The 20,660-nt window shown below is 41.8% G+C and overlaps 2 protein-coding genes across 2 annotated transcripts in view; both read left to right on the forward strand.

Moving 5' to 3' along the window:
• The window catches only part of LSS (lanosterol synthase), a 34,679-nt gene extending 33,606 nt beyond the window's left edge, over positions 1-1,073 (forward strand). The window contains exon 22 of the mRNA XM_061607632.1: positions 43-1,073. Coding sequence (XP_061463616.1) covers positions 43-54 — 12 coding nt within the window. The 3' untranslated portion in view covers positions 55-1,073. The remainder of the gene's footprint in view (positions 1-42) is intronic.
• Positions 1,074-2,296: 1,223 nt separating this feature from the next.
• Positions 2,297-19,735, forward strand: SPATC1L (spermatogenesis and centriole associated 1 like). Its single transcript, XM_061607633.1, has 5 exons — positions 2,297-2,550; positions 7,064-7,363; positions 12,714-13,052; positions 16,735-16,886; positions 19,254-19,735. Exons 1-5 carry the CDS (start codon positions 2,355-2,357, stop codon positions 19,578-19,580), a joined length of 1,314 nt encoding a protein of 437 aa, XP_061463617.1. The 5' UTR covers positions 2,297-2,354; the 3' UTR covers positions 19,581-19,735.
• The last annotated feature ends 925 nt before the right edge of the window (positions 19,736-20,660 follow it).

Below are 20,660 nucleotides of genomic sequence, written 5' to 3' on the forward strand. Positions count from 1 at the left end.
GGGGCCCTGCCCTCCCCTTGCCTTTTGTGATGTCTCCCTTAGGTACCGTTTTAAGAAGGCTGCGGGCATGAAAACTGGTTGAAAGTGATGGAAGTCCGAGCACTGCGATACTGTTTATAGGATGGAGCTGCTCAACCCATTTATTTTTTCAAAATATGTTTCTATGAGAAAAGAAAATTAACACACAACAAACAAGATACATACGTGTATGCAGAATGGAAAAAGTATTGTGCTTCGGCTGCTGCTCTCCAGAAGTTCCACAGCAGACCTTACCCCCCTTCAAGGACATGCCCTTCTTTCATCCCTAGAACTGGAGTGCCTCCTCTTCAGCAGTTGGATAGATGGTGGCTGCAGGCTCTTTTTGACATCCACAGTGACTGAAGCGGGGTGTGTGTATGCTTGTGTGATGACAATATTAATGATCCACTCACCAGGTTTGGATGTCATAGTTGCTGTTCCAACTGCTGCTCTCTCAAGGTTCCATAATGGCCACAGGGAGCAAATAGTGTCTGCCACCATCAGAACTACGGTCCCGGGCTATGGTCTGAAGGCACGTGAGGCCAGCTCTCTGCTGAAGCTAAGCAGCGTCAGGTGTGGTCGGTGCCTGGATGGGAGACCGCCTGGGAACCATATGTAAGCCGCCTTGGGTTTCTAGCATGGAAAGAAAGGCGGGGTATAAAAGGAATGAATGAATGAATGAACTAGGGCCAGGTAGCACCAGATATTTTAAGCCCTAGGGCTGGCACACCACCTCACAGGCAGCCAGTTGCATAATGTGTGGCTCTGGGCTCCTCCAAACACCCAGTGGTGATTTGAAGCAGTGGGAAGACAATCATGTTAATTGTCCGTTCCTCAGGCCTTAGATGTTAACTGTTCTCAGCACTGAGAGGAAAAAAGGGGAAAAAAACACAAAACACGTGAAAGCCCTAAAAAGAAAAAGCCTCAAAATGGTCCTGAAATTTAATAAAATTGTAAAATACCCAATACATTTCGGTAAAAGTCTTCAGAGGCACTGAAAACAACTGTAAATAAGCAAACAGACTTCCCATTCCTGATGCATAATGTATATAATATAAATCTGCATTATGGATTTATTTATTTGGTGGTTCTTTCAATGAAGAAAGTCTCTTGTGGCTTTTTATTTTATTATGTTTCATATTTTCCCAGTACCATTTTATTGATTATTTAGATTTTTTAAAAATACTGCTTAAATTAAAAATGTGGTTTACATAAAAACAATTAAAAAATACAACATTCAATAAAATTTCAGGAAAATAAGATAAACCATATCTCACAAATAAAACTCTGTACAAAACGAAAGAGTGAGAGACAGAGTCTAGGAAAAGCTTGGTAAACATGTTTTAGGATACATTTGTAGATAAGTTACTGTCTGTGCATCATGAGTGCTATCATCGAGAAGACCCTCTTATGCATTGTTGCCAAGTGACAATGTGCTGACAGTGTTCTCAATAAAAACATCTGACCAGATGCTCATAAGTTCCAAAGAGATGTGGATGCTTATGGAATGCCTGTTCCACCCAATATGTAAACTGTGCCATTAATTCAAATGCAGAAAGGCCAGGCCTAGTCCAAATAAATGATTTCAGAGGAGCCACAGAGTGGCTGGTGCCAGGCATGAGTAGGCCCTTGGGCACCAGCCTGCCCCAGGCCTGTGGGACCCGCATGTGTGTCTCATCTACCTCATGTCATATGAATGCTGTGCATGCTGCATGCATATGCCTGCCATCAACCAAGATGACGGCAGGGCATCAGCCCCTTAGGGAAGCCCTTGCCGGCATCTAAGTTGATGGCAGGCATGTACTCACAGCACACATGGCATTCTCAGGGACAGGAGAGGTAGGTGCAAAGCTTGGAAAAGTTACTTTTTTGAACTATAACTCCCATCAGCCCCAGCCAGCATGGCCACTGGATTGGGCTGATGGGAGTTGTGGTTCAAAAAAGTAACTTTTCCAAGCTCTGAGTAGGTGAGACGCATGTGTGCCGGCTTATTGAAGCCCACAGTGTCTGTATTGGGAGGGGGTGCCTGGGAGCTCCCTCTCTGCAATCCGCAGCAGGGTCAGGTTCCAACACTGCCACAGATTTTGGAACGGGAGCACTACTCTTCCACCCTAAGGAGGAGCCCTTGAGAGGCCCCTCTGGGCTGGAGGGCCCTTGACCAAGGCCTGACCTGGCAGCCCTCTGGTGCCCTGGTTCTGTTAAGAAGTGGTGACATCATAATGGTGTAGAAACATTCTAAATCTGTTGGGTTTCCTGTGAGTCATTCAAAGCACTGGGACAAGTGATCTGTCCAGCCAAGGACAATTAATCCTTCCTCACCAAGGAGGAAGAAGAGGATGACCGAGGAGAGAGACTGGATGAAAAGAATTCAGGAAGAAAATGCACACCTGAAAAATCAAATTAGGTTACTCAAGGAAAACTATGAACTACGTGTAATGTTAGGTCAGCAGTGTGACAACAGCAGCCAAGCCCAGTTCGTAACATCTCAAATTTCTCCTGCGTATACTGATGCTGGTTTATTGGTCAAAGGAGGTAAAGAGCAAGCTACACCAATTTGCTAAAAGCCTTTTAGATGTAAAAAAGTTATAAGTATATTCCTGGGTAAGTGTGTATCTGAATTTATATGTGCAGCTCACCCAAACATGACCTAGTCGCCCCATCTGAGGAAAATGCTCAGACCACACACTTGTACTGGTCATGGAAACCTATATTGGACATTGGACTCAACCTCTTAATCCAAATGACAGGTGACTCTTTTCAGCCGCCTTCTGTTGCCCAGAGTTGCTATGAGAGAAACTAGATAAAACTATGTGGGCCTAACACACCCATTTATTTCATTTATATGTACATACAGATATACAGCTATATCCATCCACAGCTTTATCCAGTTATATAGGCAAAAATAAACAGGACTCTGTGTCAAGGAGATTACAGTTTCCTTTCTGGAAAACGGAGCAAATTTCAGTCTTTGTATGCAGCACGTTCCTGACCAGATTATTGCCGGTCAGGTTAGTTTTGTTTGTTTATGTACTTAAATATTTCATCTCTACCCACACCTGAGGTGGCTAACAGTTTTGTGCATAAAGCAAGCAATAATACTAATAAAATAATCTTACAAATAGAAAAGTCCTCAGGGTTGTGTGCCAACAAGCTATACACTCAGTATTAAAACGGGGTCTCATTTTTCTAAAACCTGAGCTGGAAGCTGAGGTGGCTGAAGTTTGAGGTCTGTCAGAAGGAACGCATCTAATGTATAAAGTCAGTATGGGGCTAGGGTTGCCTGGTTGCAACTCACGCGAAACTTTAAAAAACGGGGTCAGAGCAAGATACTGCAACTGCTAGGCCTCTGGTGCCATTTCTCCCCTTGCCCTGTTGCTGCTCTGAGTCAAGGCATAGTGCAATTTACTTCAAGAGATACAGGGGAAGAAAGAGGAGTGAAGGCACCTGAGAAAGAATCGGTGCCGATGATTTCTCTTGCTGAGTCACTACTGTTTAAAGGTAACGGTAGGATTGGTTGCAACTCCAAATTACATGAGGTTTATTGGGTAACAAATATACAGACCATATTGTAGCTATTGCCTCTGGCTTGTGATAGATTTTCAGGAAGACCCTTAGTTCAAACCCAATGTCCATTGCACTAAACTGAGAAAGTTCCGTGCTTGTTTTATGCCCCCAAAGTAGGGGCTTCTGGCTGGGGATTTTTCAGCCACAAATCTGAGCATGCTGCTTTAATAAATTGTGCCCCATGTGACATCATCCTTGGCATACAGAAGTCAATCTCCCCACCTTATAGTAATCTTGGATTTTGGGCTACCATAAATTTGGCAGCAATCTTAATTTTTCCACTTCCATCGTTCTACAAGGGGAGTGGTTTCCTTGTTCTACAAAATAACACCTTGTACTCAGGCTATTGTACATATAGCCAAATATACCTTTTTGGCTGCATAGCTTAATTTCAAACTGCAATGAGACCGACTGCAATTTTTTTAATTGTATAATATGCCCATTTTTCACCGTGTCTCTTTAGGGTGATAAGATACAAAGAAGTGTAGAGCATCTAAAATTTCAATCTAGAATTAATTTTCTTTATGGCATAGAAGACTCTGGCAATGGCATAGATGTCAGTCAAGTACAAATATATTCACTAACAGGAAAAAAACTTTCAGTTTAAGAATGTACCTATAGCTAACAGATATTTCTATCAAACTTTAAAAAGCAGGGAATTGGGCAGCTATAGTGAATGCGCCAGGGGAGCAGAAGACCTGACCTCCTCTCTGAGATATTGGACTGCCCTACAGATTGGTAAAAATGCCAACACAATTTGGGTTGGTCTTTCACAGTCCAATCCACTTCCTGTGTAGCTTGGAAGAATCTGGTAACGTGCCTCTGAGCATATGGTGAGTGGTGGCAACACCTGCCATCTCCAAAGATGGAGAATTACAGTTTTGTATGTTTGTTGGTGTTCTTCTTACTTTGCTTCTTTTCTGTGTTACTACTGTTTCTACAGAGAATCTAACCTAGAAAATTATATTTCTCTCATTATTTGTTCTAGAAATCTGTGTCAAATTTATTTTTATTAATTTCAAAGCCTTTTTATTGGTCAGTGTCATCTGATAGTGAAGACAGCCTTTTGTGTTTCAAACTGGAGGTTATGCTCTATTTCTATTTTGGGCGGATTAACAGTTGAATCTGAAACTCCAGTTTAATGTAAAGTCAGACTGATTACAATATGTTGCTATTTAAGCAATGACTCTAGCTGTTGGAATAAACCAACCTGGCCTACCCAAGATGCATGTTTTCAGCCTGCTATGCTTAAACTACTCCACTTAAGGAAAAGTGGGCATGGTCAATTACAAACATAGAGCACACCTAGAATTTTGCTAGAATATATTTCACCTCCCACTGTTTTATCTCGTGCAAACTGAGACACTTCTCATGTCCACTGGAAACTATTCTGCAGAATAGACAGTGCCATTATTCCACAATTGATTTTTGAGCTTTTTTTAGTGTTGCAAAGTGTTGCTGTACTTCCCATTTTCACAGAAACAGAAGCAAAAGAAAATGATTTACTATAGGAAACTTCACAAAAATTGCACAGTAAATCAAACATACTCAAAAGTGACTATCTGAACTATATCAACTGTCTAAATATTGTTGAATTCTCCTTGCTAAAACAAGATCAGCACTGCGTATATTTTGTTTCTGTTATTTGGGCTGATTACAGGTGTTGCCACCACTTACCATATGCTCAAAGGCACATGTTACCAAATTCTTCCAAGCTACACAGGAAGTGGATTGGACTGTGAAAGACCAACCCAAACTGTGTTTGCATTTTGACAAATTTGTAGGGCAGTACAATATCTCAGAGAGGAGTTCAGGTCTCCTGCTTCCCTGGTGCATTCACTATAGCTGCCCAATTTACCTGCTTTTAAAAATTTGATAGAAATATCTGTTGGCTATAGGTACGTTCTTAAACCACAAGGTTTTTTTTGCCTATTAGTGAATTTCTTTGCTTTTTAATCTGGGAGGTAAGAAATGGGATCCTGTGCAAGTTTGCTGAAAATGGATTGATCATTTCCATGCTTACTGAATTCAGAGGGGTTTACTCCCCTGCAATCATGCTTAGGACAGGTGAAACTGACCACAGGGGGATGGGGAGGGGAGGAGGGAGGAGGGGGAGGGCAGGTTGAATCATTTGCATGTTTATTGAGTTCAGTGGGATTTACTCTCGTGCAATCATGCTTAGGATAGATAAAACTGACCATGGAGAGGGAGGCCTGGAATGGGCAGGGGAGGAGGAAGAAGGAAGAGGGGAAGGAAGGGAAAAGCAGGTCTGATCATTTGCATGCTTATTGAGTTCAGTGAGATTTACTCCCGTGCAATCATGGCTAGGATAGGTAAAACTGACCATGGGGGAGCAGGAGGGGGAGGGGAGAGTAGAGGGAAGGAAGAAGGGGGGAGAGGGAAGCAGGATGAGGGGAAGGAGGGGATTGGAAGGGGAGGGGAGGGGTGAAGGAAGGGGGAGGGAAAGGCAAAAGGAGGTGATGGGTGGGAAGAGGAGGGGAAGTCAGCTTTGATAATTTGTATGCTTATTGAGTTCAATGGGATTTACTCCCATGCAATCATGCTTGGAAATGAAATGGACTGCCTTCAAGTCAATCCTGACTTATGGCAAACCTATGAATAGGGTTTTCATGTTAAGCGGTATTCAGAGGGGGTTTACCATTGCCTTCCTCTGATGCTGAGAGGTAGTGACTGGCCCAAGGTCACCCAGTGACCCAGACACCCTTCATGTCTGTGTGGGAATTCAAACCCTGGTCTCCCAGGTCATAGTGCTAGCATAGGTAACACTGACTGTGGGGGAAGGGGAAAGCAGAGGGGAGGAGAAGGAGGAGAGGGAAGGAGAGGATTGGAAGGGGATGTGGAGGGGAAGGGTGGGGTGAAGGAAGGGGGAGGGAAAGGGGAAGGGGAGGGGATAGGAGGGAGGAGGAGGAGAGGGCAAGTTTGATCATTTGCATGCTTTTTGAGTTCAATGGGATTTACTCCTGTGCAATCATGCTTAGGATAGGTGAGAGCTTGGAAAAGTTACTTTTTAAAACTACAACTCCCATCAGCCCCAGCCAGCATGGCCACTGGATTGGGCTGATGCGAGTTGTAGTTCAAAAAAGCAGGGCTGGTTCTAAAGGGCGATCAGGTTGGGCACTCTGACAAAAAAGTCCAAAAGGGGTCTGGATTTTCTCTCTCTCTTTTTACACTTTGAACTTCCGATTCTCTGACTGTTTTGTGTATCGCCATGAAAATTGAGAGGATTATTAAGCAAGTGTTTCTGAGTTCAGGACTATAAGTTTTGTAAGGTTTTGATTTGAAACGAGCTTATGGGAAGCAGCACAATGGCATGGGGGGTATTTTAAATTTAACATTGCGGAATGTGAAAAATCCATGCTGATTATATTATACAGCCACTCTCATGGCTGTATAATCAATAGCATTCCTTGCTATAGTTAGTAAAACCATATGTCTATTGTTACTGTTGTTGTTGTTGTAGGTCAGTATATTGGAAGAGAAGATTTTAATTATCCCCCGCACCTTATCTCCAAGGAGGCCACAGTTCTATCCAGTCCCAGTGCCCAGACACAGCTTAAGCAGCTTCACATTGATCCCACCCCTTTTCAGCCTGGAAATGGGGAAAAGAAATCCACACGCATGTCAAGCCTGTCGTGTTCTACCCTTGGAGGAAAACAGCTTGAGGAACCCACAGACAAGGCTGGACTCAAGAAAGCTTGGCTCACAGATGGCCCTTTCCCCGGAGGTGATAAGGCTCAAACTCCATTACCACTAAGCATTGGTGAGCAATGGTCACTTCATGTCAACTCTGGGGAGGGAGGGACAACTATTTCTTGGGAGAATTAAAACGTGCCAATTTCAACTCATGAGAACAGACATAGCAATTATTTTCAAGAAAACAGGATTCTCCCATCCTGTTCCTTTTTTGTTTTTCTGATGTGATCTGCTTTGCAATCCACTCCTCCTACATTCCGCTTCAGATGTAGAACTGAATTCTCCCCCAAACCAGGAAAATAAACATAAAAATCCCTGCACACAGAAAACTAGCATGTCAGGGAGAACGCACCATGAGAACCCTTCTCCTTGACATCCAGTCTTCTATGGAATTTTTTTGTATAGAAGAGTTTTCAACTATGTGAGTCCACAACTGCAATCTGAAGAGGTAAGACTCAAATAGAGGTTTACCGCCTCAGTGAGAGCTAGGCCATAGTCAGATAGTGTCTAAATAAGAATAGCAAGATGTCTCACTTATGGTGGGAATATGACAAGGTAAACCTTTCTGGAACACAGTCTTTCTGACCTTTAGTAATACCGTGCTACAACAATACTTCAAGATCCAGCTTTGGCTCTGCTTATTATCTTTAGGGAGCAAAATGAGAACATCTCACCTAAGGACATTCTAGTACAATGGTTGATTGCAGCTTGAATGGAAATGCACATTTTGAAAAAATAAAGATTTTCCATTCAATGCTGGTATCACAAAATTGGCAAACAGAGAAATTGAAATATCACTGTACGGAAGCCAGGGGTGAAATTCAGCAAGATAAATGTTTAGAGACATGATCTCTGGTTTCTGGTATGTTAACAGCCATAAAGAAGAGTAATTGCCTCTAGTTTCCCAACAATCATTTTGGAGGTATATTTTAATGTAATATAAAGTATGTCATCATAGCACTGATTACATATGTGACTGTGCTCATGTTTGCCTGCAAGGTCAGACTCAGAGCATACAAGTGCTCTTGAGAATCCTGATCTTCTGTTTTGAACTTGCATTGCCCTGTTCTGAAAGTAATGCCTGAATGTGTTTGCTAAAAATGTAGGGGGCTGGAAGAACTGAAAAGGGCCTTAGCAACCCATTGTATATTGGAGATGTGATTGAGGGGGGGGCGGAGTTCAGCAGGCCAAAGCTCACTGCAGCTTATGCATACAACATTCAACTATGGTTAGCATTGTATCAGCATATTATAAGTACAAAAGTACATAGTTGCTGATCTTAAGCTTTAAAGCCCTTAAGAACTTGGGACCATGTATTATAGGAACCACCTTTCTCTACATGGTCCTTCCTGCACAGGCAGATTGTTATCTGGGGCTCTTTTCCACTCCCATCCACTTTGGGAGATCAGGCTGGTGTCAACTTGAGGTAGGCCCTTTTCTGCTATGGCACCTATCCTATGGAATTAGGGTTGCCAGGTCAAAAGCATCCAAGCCCTGAGATTTCAGGGGCAGGCCCTGGTGATGTCATGGGGGCAGGCCCTAGTGATGTCATCAAGCATGGTTAAGCATCAACCGCAGTTGCTTGGAGCATACCACTCAAAAAAAATTCTCTGATTGGAAATTAAGATATAATTCTTAGCTAAATGAGGGTGTTTCTAGGTCTGGCTGAAGTGACAGGATCATTCCTTCTTACCTGCTTGGGTAAGGAATATTTAATCCAAGCTACTTGATAAATATTCCATACACACACACACACTGGAGCTGTAAAAATACATACACCCCATATAATAGTTTATTGTCAAAACCAGTTGGCCACTGCAGAACATTTTTTTAAAAAAATAAGTATTACTTTCCTGCCAAATAAAAGCGGTGACACCTAAGTAAGCCCTGCCTGCTTTTAAAAAAAAAGGATTGGAGGGGGAGAGAAAGATTTACAACACAATCCTTTTCTATGTTCACTCAAAAGTCGCACAGATTTTCAGCACAATCCTAACCATGTCTACTCAAAAGTAAGTCCTACTGAATTCAATGGGGTTAACTCCCAGATATGTGGAATTAGCATTGCAGCTTTACTCCCAGAAAAAAATCATATTGGGACGGTTTTCAAAACAGGTTAGCTGCCCTCTTCAACAGTCCAATAAAATTTAATCTTGTTTGACTCCTTAATTAGAAAAGTATAACACTGCAGCATGTATACTTTTTAAAACTTCTGTTCAAAAATTATTTGAAAGATAAAAAGTATAATATACCATTTTTGCAAGTCCTTAAAAAAACCTTGCATGTACACTTTTATGCCCGCCAAGATCCTGCTGTGATCTTCTGTTGTAGTGCAATCCTATGAATGTTTCCTCAGAAGCAAGTCCAAACCTGTACAGAAAAAGTACTCTTTATGCTGCTGAAAGCTATATATTTACTGAATTCCTGATGTGAAACAAGCAGGAAAAGGAAACTGTTCTCAGAACCTGAAATGAGGTTTACCTATTGCTATTGTCAATCACAACCCTGACTTCACTTATTGGCTAAAAACCTGAAAGGGCAGGGATTAGAACAGCTGGTACTAACAGACATTGCAGGAGGGGGGGCAGTGGCTGATACTTTTGTTTATATCTTTTGAACCAGACCACCTAGAAACTTAGTTTTTTAAAAAACATGAAAGCCAAGAGTCCAGAGATTAAGGGAAGTCACCCAGAGACCTGGAGATGATCCCCAAAAACCAGAGTCTCCAGGCAAAAACCAGACCAGTATGTGTGTATATGGAATCTTTCCAACAACCCTGTGAGGTAGGGTTGGAAACCAAGGCAGCTCACAATAAGAAATAAAGCCATGTAAATCCAATAACCATAAAACAAGTATAAAACAGTTGCAAAACAGCTTAACGTGGCATGATTCTGAATTGGGTGAGTGAAGTTCCTTTTCACTTGAGGTTGCAGTCCTGTGCATGCTTCCATGTCTGAGTAAGCCCCATTGAATACATTGGGACTTGCTTCTGAAGAAATATGCATAGGATTGCACCTTGGGGTGGTCATGGTCCCCCTCTGTTGTTTTCACCCAAAGGGGCAGTTTAGGCTGAGAGATGGTGCGTAGCCCATGGTCACCCAGTAAACTTCGTATCTTATTTCCTTTTTAAAATTTAATTAAAATGATTTATTTACAGGCAAAGTTTATGAAGTAATGCAGATCCACATAATACATTTAAAGCACATCCAACTCGCATTTAAAGCGCGTGACCCCCAAAGAATCCTGGGAAGTGTAGTTTCCCCCTCACAGTTACAGTTTCCACCACCCTTAACAAACTACAGTTCCCAGGATTCTGTAGTGGGATTCAAGTGCTTCAAATGTATGCTGAATGTGCTTTAAATGCATGGTGCAGATCTGCCGTAGTATGCTGTGCATTTGTTAGTGAATTGAAAAGAACAATTTTAAAAGATGCTTTTTTAAACAAGGCTGTAGCTCAGTGGTAGGGCACATGCTTTGCACACAAAGGTCTAAAATCCAATCTCTGGAAAAGAGCTGGAGAGCCCATGTTAGTCCATGTCATCAGTACTGGGCTACATGTTACCAAATGGCCCGACTTGGTATAAGTCAGATTCCTTTGTACCTAAAAGAGGAAAGAGACCCAAGGGCCACAGTGACTCCGAAATTTATTTATATAATTTATTTACAACATTTATATACTGCTTTATTGTAAAAAACCTCAAAGCGGTTTATAGAAGGAAAACAAAAAAAATATTGGGGAAAACAGTTAGACAGGTATTTAAAAACATTCAAGATAATAAAACCAACAATGAGTTAAAAACACAATAGCTTCTACATGCCTTGGTAGGTTTGCCTACACAAAAATGTTTTTAGCAGGTGCCAAAATGAGTACAATGAAGGTGCCTGCCTAATGTCAATAGGCAGGGAGTTCCAAAGTGTAGGTACTGCTACACTAAAGGACTGATTTCTTACAAGGGCAGAACAAGTACTATGTGGCACCCCTAACATGGAAAGCACACCTTGAACTTGCCTGGTAGCAAATCACCAACCAGTGTAGATTTCAGAGCAAACGTATTATGTGCTGATAGGGTCTCACTCATGTCAGCAATCGTGCTGCAGCATTCTGCACTAATTGCACCCCCAGATCAGATTGTGCTGCATGGCGATTTCTGTGACCTTGTCTGACTGGCTGCCAGGTTTTTTTTAGTTTTGGTTAGTAACCCTGACTGCTTGTGGGATGCTGAGTTTTCTATCTTACTCATAGGGATCTTGTTGTGGTTGGTATGATAGTGCATTTAGGAAATTATCACTGTCTTTTCTTTTTCTTTTTCTATTTGCATTTCATTTACCTCTGACTTTACTCCCTTATATCCTTAGAAGTAACAACAGTGGTTCCATGTGGTCAGCTCAACCCCCTTAAACCCACTGATGATACACCTTGTTATTTGCAGGATGGTTTGTTTCTTGCTCAATAGTGGTAAAAGAGAATTCACATACTGGGAAGTGTGGCATCAGTTGCTGTTGTTCCCAATCTACTGCCTGTGAAGGTAGACCAAACCATGTGTGTTTTCTCTCTGTCAATTATTACTCACTGGAATTGGGTTGGGTGTCAAAGTGAGTTTATAGCAGCCCACAGAGTAGGCGGGAAAGAGTAGAGAATCTTCTTAGCTCTTACTCATTTCTTAAACCTTTCTCTGCAGTGAAGGGTCAAGTCTGTAAAGAAGTTTGGAGCAGCCACGTTAAAAGACAGGCAGTGCATTCCAGGCAGGGGGTTACCAACTTTGCTTTGATATAGATATCATTGCAGAGGATTCCTAGTTAAGCTGTACCAACAGCACAATCCTAACAATATCTACACACAAGTAAGTCCTGTTGAGTTCTATGGGGCTTAGTAAGTGTGTTTAGAATTGCAGTCTTCAGGGGCATCCATCTTTACTCCTGAGTGCTCCCATCTAACATCTCCACAACACTAGGCTCCTTTCTTCCTACAATGGCCTCCTGGTGATTGACCTTGCCTAAGGGCACTTAAATTATTCTTGCCAGAAGCAAGTAGGCTAGATTAAATCTGAATACTGCTTACCATGAAAACCCCAGTCATAGGGTTGCCATAAGTCGGAATCGACTTGAAGGCAGTACACACACACACACCCAGGGCCTTTAAGCAGGTAAGAAGGAATGGCCCTGTCACTTCAGCTGGACCTGGAAACACCCTCATTTAACTAAGGTTTCTTTCTTAATCTCCAATCAGAGAATTTTTGTTTGTTTGAATGGTATGCTCCAAACAACTGTGGCAGATGCTTAATGTATCATGCTTAATGACATCACTAGGGCCCGCCCCTGAAATCTCAGGGTTTGGGATGCTTCTGACCTGGCAACCCTAATTCAGCAGTTTGTCTTGCTGTTTCTTTGAAATAATTTGTGCTATATGTACTTTGTTGTAGCTCATTACAAGGCTGGAAGACTACTCTGTTCGAAAGACACACCAAGTCATCCACCATCATGGCTAGAAGAATTGGCTGCCTCTAACCCCACTAGTATGTCAAACAAGGAGGATGCCCAGTCACAGACCACATTGTCAGATGACCTCAAAATACACAAAGGAGGTTCTTCCCCAGGGATTTCTGAAAGGCAGCCCTATCACCTTTTAGGCAGTGCCCAGGACTCAAGCACAGACAAAACACAGCTGGAATCTCAAGAGATGCCTAGGAAGAAGAGAGTCTGGTTTTCAGATGCACCAGGCACAGACCAGTTAAGGAAGTCCCATACGTTCTACTTGAATGGTAATACTGAGATGTTGCTAGTGGCTGATGTAAAAGACTGGTGTACCTTAAGGACCACCTTTTCGCTTCATACCTCCTTGCACTTTCCATTCTGAGATACTGCTCTGTGTGCTCCTGCCTCCTGCTGGCTGAAGTTCAGTGGGTGACTACTAGGAGTAGGGCCTTCTCAGTAGTGTATGGAGGGGGAATCTGTGGCCCTCCCAGATGTTGTTGGACTCCAATTCCTCAACCATTGGCTATGGTGGCTGGGGCTGACAGGAGCAGAAGTCCAACAACATCTGGAGAGCAACAGGTTATCCATCCCAGTAGGAGTGGCACCAGCTCTGTAAAACACCCTCCCTTTGGATGGTTGCCTGGCTTCAACACAACTGCTTCCAAATGCCAGATGAACACCAGTCTTGTTGGGTTTTCCTGACCCTTTCCCCCTGCCTGAGTTGTTTTTCTGTTTCTGCTGATTATTATTGGCTTTGTGGTTTTGAGCAAATGACTATATATATACAGTTTTGTTGTTGTGTACTTTCGGTGATTAATTCTGGTTGTCTTTAATAATTTTGTTGTTCACCATTTTGAGTGATCAACAAGATAACTCAGAATTTTTATTATTAGTGCTACTCCTACTAGTAGTAATGGAAGTGCTCATGCTAATAATAATAGTCTGCCTAGTGGAGGTCGCCATACTTCGCCATATGAACCTACCCGTTCACTTCGTTCAGTATCTAAGGCCCTCCTCCGGGTACCATCTCACCAGGATGCCCGGAGGATTGTTACCAGATCTAGGGCCTTTTCTGTGGTGGCCCCCGAATTGTGGAACAGCTTACCTGAAGAGAGACACCTGGCGCCTACGGTGCTTTCTTTTAGGCGCCAGGTTAAGACCTGGCTGTACTCCCAGGCTTTTTAATCTTTTTAATGTTAATGTTTATGTCTACGCTTTATTTTAATATTGTTGTTGATATATGTGATTGATTTTATTATAGTATTGTATTTTTAATCTGTTTTGTACACTGCCCAGAGAGCTACTAGCTATGGGCGGTCTAAAAATGAAACAATAATAATAATAATAATACTTTGTGTTACACTGTCGGAAAGGAATATGAAAGCTGTGAATTAGATCACCATCACTTACGGAGTTTTCATAGTTAAACTCTGGACCCTCAACTTCAAGGCCATCACTCCATCTATTGGATAACAGTAGCTAGTACATCTAGGAGACATTTGCAAGGACAGTGTATTTCAACTTCATTCCTGATTGTTATAGGGGCAAAGTACACATTGCATGCAACTGTATATAACAAAGACATTTTAAAGCAAGGATGGGAAACCTGTGACCCACCTGATATAGTCGGATTACAGTTCCCATCAGCTCCAGCCAGCATGGCCAGTGGTCAAGAATGATGGGAGTTCTTGTCCAACAACATCTGCAGGGCTGCAATTTTCCCATCCCTGGTTTAAGAAAAAGTAGCCTGGTACTTTGAGAAGAGGATTTGGGTGGGGAGGGGTGGGGAGAGATGCTTTTTGTCTCTGGCCATTTTTCCTTTTAAAATCCCCTCTCCCAAGTGACTTTCCTCCCTGCAGCATAAACACACATCTGGAATGTGAAAGAAACATCTGAAAGAAAATGAGAGGAAAGGGCAATTTTATGCCCTCCTCCCAAAATGGCCAGGAGGAAAGAGTTAAGCATCTAGTTCAACCTACTTCACCTAATCCTCAGGCTCAGTCAGGGTAATTCCAGATGATTTGTTAATTGAGCATCCATCCTAATTTGTCTGCAGGGAGTTCAGCTATATAATGAGCATTCATTCTGATTTGTTTGTGGGGAGGTTAGATGACCTTGCATCAAAGCAAGTGTTATCCAGTGCATTTTCTCATCACATTCCTTATCGCAAAAAGTCCAAGGGGGGGATAATAATAATAATAATAATAATAATAATAATAATAATAATAATAATAATAATAATTTATTTTTAGGCCGCCTATCTGGCTGAATAAACGGCCACTCTAGGCAGCGTACATAATTAAATTAAAATACAACATATATGCATTTATTTAGCTAGAATTTGACCATAAAAATATTAAGCACACAGTATAGAACAGTCTGTTTTGGCTGAAAATCTATCATTTTAATATGCTTTTAATACTTGTTCCAGAAGAATTCTTATGATGATTTGAGTATATTGTGTGTTTTCATTTAAATTTTGGTATTAAAAAAATAAACTAAAAAGAATAGGTTTCTTGCGCAAAACCTCCCTATCAACTCTAATTGTGCAACCTGAATTTGCTGGCATATGACTGAATTCCACCTGAAAATAGCAACAGTCTGGAAGTGCCCCCCAAAGCACAGGTTCCTGATGATGTTTTTCCTTGAAACAAAAACCAAGGTTTCTGTTATTATAGAGGACCCGCTTTGCACTTAGAAGTGCCCCCTCCTCAGACTGACACTGATCACGAGAGGGCCAGGGGGTATGGTCAACCCGCATGCCAACTTCAAAAGGGTGGGGCCATCCCTGCATGTTCCCCTGGGCCCTTCACAAGTTAAGTATGAAGGGTACCAATGCTTAGAAAGGTCCTGTGACAGGCCTCGGATGCTCCTCATGAGCAGAATTAGGTATCTGTCCCCTCTTTTCCCTCCCTGGAGCCATCTGTCCCATCTCAGCTATCCCCTGAATACCCACAACTGGGCTATCTGGACTGTGGTAAGGAGATGGTCAAATGAACAGTGAAATAAATATTAAAATGTGTCCCAAGTGTCTGTTTGGGTGCATGACCAGTACTAAGTGGGTCCCCAATACTATTTTACACTTTCATTCCCCAGGCAGAAATGAGATCCAGGCAGCGGGGTAACTCAGAAGAGAGAACCTTTTGTTTTTGAAATCATTTTACAGTGCCATAACTCCTAGCTGGTCCACAGCCATAAAAGATGCATTTGTTTCAAACATTGAGCTTTTCCCTGAGCTCTTTATCCACCCTTGTCATAAGTTTAGACTTTGTTACCAGTCTTTGTTTCCAGTTCAAGATCATATCCTCACTCTCTACCTTTTCAACTTCCCCCCCTCCCCACTCCTTCAGTGTGCCAATTGTCCTCTATATTTTCCCCTCTCAGCATTCGACTAATTCTGATTGACAGGAGGGAGAGGAAGGCAGATTCCAGCCCTGTCCGACACAGGACCGTTGTAAACATACTTTTTTTAAAAAGTAGCAATACGACACTATGAAATAACTAGTCTAAAAAGACAATACTTTTTATAGAGGTGTTGCAATGTGGGCTGAACTTCCAGGATATTCCATTTTGTTTCCCCTCCTGCTTGGTTTTTTAAGGGTTTTCTCCCAACTGTCAGCCAGCATTCTGTGTCCACTGAGGATGTTCATGGCTGTTTGGAGGTTCCCCCCTTTTATTTATTTATTGTATAGTTTGTCTTTTATATACTTCCGAAAACCTTGGGGTTCTCTTCAGCCTGCTGACAGCCTGCTGATTGTGCCATTTTGTCTACAAAAGAATCCACACAGAGAATGAGTTAACTCACAGTATATAGATGGATGGAGGTGTGATTGGCATCTAAACCACCAAGATATGGTTTAGATGAAGTATGCATTTCAAACATACCTGTTTTAATATAAGCAGTCTTGGCCTTGCATAGCTAACACTAAATATAAACATGAACTACCCCATTTTTTTCATTTCCTGTAGATATAGAGATTGCTCAAAACAGCAAGAGAAATGGACGCATAGTGGGAGAGATTGCCTTCCAGTTAGACAGACGCATTCTTGCCCACGTGTTTCCTGGAATCACACGACTCTATGGATTTACAGTGTCCAATATTCCTGAGAAAATTAAACAGGTAAGTCCCAGCATGTAGAGATAAATTTGTCTTTTTATCAAGACAAGTCACCCAGGTGTCAAATTCAGTGCAAAGCCTGCTTGACCATAAAGCATCTGTCTAAAGCCCTCTATTTTTGGTATCACTCCTTGATACAAAGCTTTCCTGACTTAGGTCCCATCTGCACTATACATTTAAGGCACTATGGTACTTCTTTAAAGAGTCTTGGCTTCCCCCAAAGAAACCTGGGAACTGTTGTTAAGGGTGCGGAGAGTTGTTAGGAGTCTCCTATTTCCCTCACAGAACTCCAATTCCCAGAGTTCCCTGGGAAGGAGGATTGATTGTTAAACCACTCTGGCAACTGTGGCTCTGTGAAGGAAATAGGGGTCTCTTAACAACTCTCAGCACCCTTAACAAACCACAGTTTCCAGGATTCTTTGGGGGAAGTCATGAGTGACTATTTAAACTGGTATGATACTGCTTTAAATCTGTAGTGCCGATGGGGCCTCAGCTGTTAACAAACAAACAGTACTGGAAACTGCTAAAGGAGTAACCATACAGTGCAGGTCAATATACCTTCACATTTTTAGTTGAGAATGACAGAACAGATTTGTTCATAGGTCTGGAGGAGATGTAAATTTATGCTAAATTCAGATAAGTTCCTACTTAGGTAGCTATATGCTGATAAGACTACAAATAAAGTTGTTTTGACTGGAGTGCGTATGAAGATGAGGGGGAAATTATTGTTCCCTAAGGGGAGGATTTGGTTTGGACATTGCTTCGGGTCATCATCACCCTCTGAAAAATGTCAAGGAAGGAGCTTGAATGGCAATGCCCATATTTTTGTCAAGTTTGACCTGAACATCCCCTTCTCCCCCCCCAGAATAAAACTGCCAATAAGCAATTAAGTTTACCAGCTGTTAGTAACTAAGGCATTGCTCTGATGCAGCCATAGGGTGTTTCCAGATGGGAGCTTAATACTGTAAATGAGTCATTGAGATACTGCAAACAGGTCATTGGCAATCATGGGTTTTTTTAATCTTAACTGATTTTTCATGGAAAGGGTAAATCCTGACTAAATGGGGGGGAAATACAAGTTAGCATTTTGACGCCAATGACATCTTGTGGATTCTGCAAAAAACTTGCATGAATGAGAAGCAAGCATCCGTCCCATAATAAATCCCAGTCTGGAAGCACCCATAGTGTCCTTAAACCGTAAAGCTTGTTTAGTTTTTGCAGAGAAATCGCACCCTGTAATGATCACTTCCTTAGATTGTTTACCTTTCTTTGTCATTGCTCGCCTCTTCTATCTCTTAAAGAGGCTGACAGTCTATGTTGACCAGGATCTCTCTGTCTCTTCTTTAAAACTGCCTTTCAAGAGTCTCATAGGGAATTGTGGTCCATTTCTACTTGGCCACAAGCATACTGAAATAATTTACAGGCAATTTATATTCCTGTGGCGTTTTCCTACTTGGTGTGTATATCTGGTTTCTGCAACAGTTGTTGTGCCAGATGTCTGTGCTGTGGTTGCTAGCAGTCATCAGGTTTCTGCAGAATTATTGTTCCTCCTAACCCAAACTGTGATTCATTATCTGAAATCTGGGTACCATAGCATTGCCTAGGGCACAGAATAAAAAGTTCTTTCACAGCAGCCCCCTATTTCATCTGTGAGGTGCTGCTTTTGTGGACAGTTTTGTTTTAAATTTCCTCATGTAATTTAATGTTACCAGAAAAAGACTTTGAGTATCTTGTGTGGGCTGGGGTCAAGGTATCATTCAATGGGCAGAACTTACTTCTTGTCAGATCATGGAGACGATCTCTCAGAAAGTGAACTCAGTTTCCCAAAATGCACACTTCTGTCTGTTCTGTTTTAATTTTGCAGCCCTGGTTGCCTTCAGTATGCCCCCAAACCTGTGACCATGGTCTTCTTTGGTGAGATCCAAGATAATGCTATAATCCATTAATGTGTTTGTGCTATTAATATGGCTACAATCCAACACAGAACTTAAACCCTCCTAAGTTCATTGATTTTGGGAACTCTGCTTTTGGACCAAAGATCCTTTGATGTAGAAATGATTTTAGCTTGAAATATGTTAGAGCTTCGTTTTGTTAATAAATTCCATTTCTGCATCCATTAGTCATTTGCTATTTATTCCACACCTTCCCCTGACCTTTCAATATTCAGACTTTGTTAAAATTGTACTCTGCTTCCCTATGGCAACTTGCATCAAAAAAATGCAAGAAAACATTGCATTTAATTTGATCCCTTTTCTCCTCTTCACCTATTGATGTTAATAATAATATTAATAATAATAGCTATTTATATATAATATATATACACACACGTGTGTGTGTGTGTGTGTGTGTGTATCTAACGAAAATACCTAGGTCTCCATGAAATCCCTAGTTGGCTCTGTGGATGAGAAAAAGCATCGAGGTATGACTCAACGCTACCTAGACCTGATGATTCGCCTGGAGAAGATGGGCTACCACATACAAGTCCACCCAGTGTTCAGCGAATTTCTCATCAACACTTACGGCATCCTGAAGCAAAGGCCAGACCTGAGTTCCAATCCCATGCACAACAGCCCTGCTGACCTCAGGAAGATGGTGATTGACATTGTCCCATCAAAGTTCCTTGGAGATACCTTACTGCTATTGAACTGTTTGTGTGAACTTTCTAAAGAAGACAACAAGGCTCTGTTTGCCTGGTAATAGTGCAGACTGCAACTCTTGCCCTCAAATCTCTAAAGAAAGAGCACACAAACATAGCATATATGTAATAAAAGGATATCTGCTGAAAGTGGGCATGGAGTAGTGTGGATGCTTTTTGTATCAGGCTGCTGCTGACTGATTTGCTGTTTATTGTTTGTGGGTGGTTTTATTCATTTTGCTTTTGGTTAACTGTTATCTCATTGTTTTCGATTAATACTGCATTTTTATATTTGAAGTGTTGTTCATAGTTGCCCTGAGGGCCACATTTTGGCAAGATGGTGGGAGATAAATTTTAGTAAAAATGAAATAAAATAAATAATAAAATAAAAGTAGTTGTGAACACTCCATTCACAAATGCCAGGTTTTAAGTGCTGCACAATTTGTTCATTAAGAAAGAGATGCCAGCCATTCTAAAGTTTTCCTTTTTCTCACATCTACTCAGATCACAGCTGCATGTGACTCCTTTGAGGGCCAGAATGAGCTCCTGAAAGGCATCCATTCCCCACAGCTCACACTCTGGGATTTTCCTTATGAAAATTTGCCTCCCATATCTGACACAGATGACTAGAGGGGGTTCTCTTGTCTATACACCAGCTATATGCTGCCATGGGAAGGGTATCCAAGGGCAAAAAATGTACATGTTTTGAAGGACACCTCCATTTTCAGTTGCATGCTGCCTGGGTATGTGGACATCTGCCATGAGGCTAATGAATGGTTATAGCACAAAAGGTGGAAATATGTCTAAGCTTTCCTAGGTAGAAGATACATGAAGAACCACTCAGGGCATCTTGCTCGAGGACCCCCTAACATCTGGAGGCAATATGTTCCCTGAAGCAAGATGCCGCTATAAAGAGTTGCTAATCCCTCTCTGGCCCCTACTGCTGGTCTGCTGATAATTGTAGTTTCAGCTGTTTATAGTTACAATGAAGAGCTGTTTGGCTTTGTATGCTACTTCCAATTCTGCTTGTTCTTTTACATCACTTCCTATGGAAATAATCTGTGATGATAACACTGCCAAGGCAAGCAAGCATAGTTTCACAGAAATTCTAGGATTTGCTGTGAGAAAGGGCCTATTTTCTA

This window comes from Rhineura floridana, chromosome 2, assembly GCF_030035675.1.
Source record: "Rhineura floridana isolate rRhiFlo1 chromosome 2, rRhiFlo1.hap2, whole genome shotgun sequence".
NCBI classification, from domain to species: domain Eukaryota; kingdom Metazoa; phylum Chordata; class Lepidosauria; order Squamata; family Rhineuridae; genus Rhineura; species Rhineura floridana.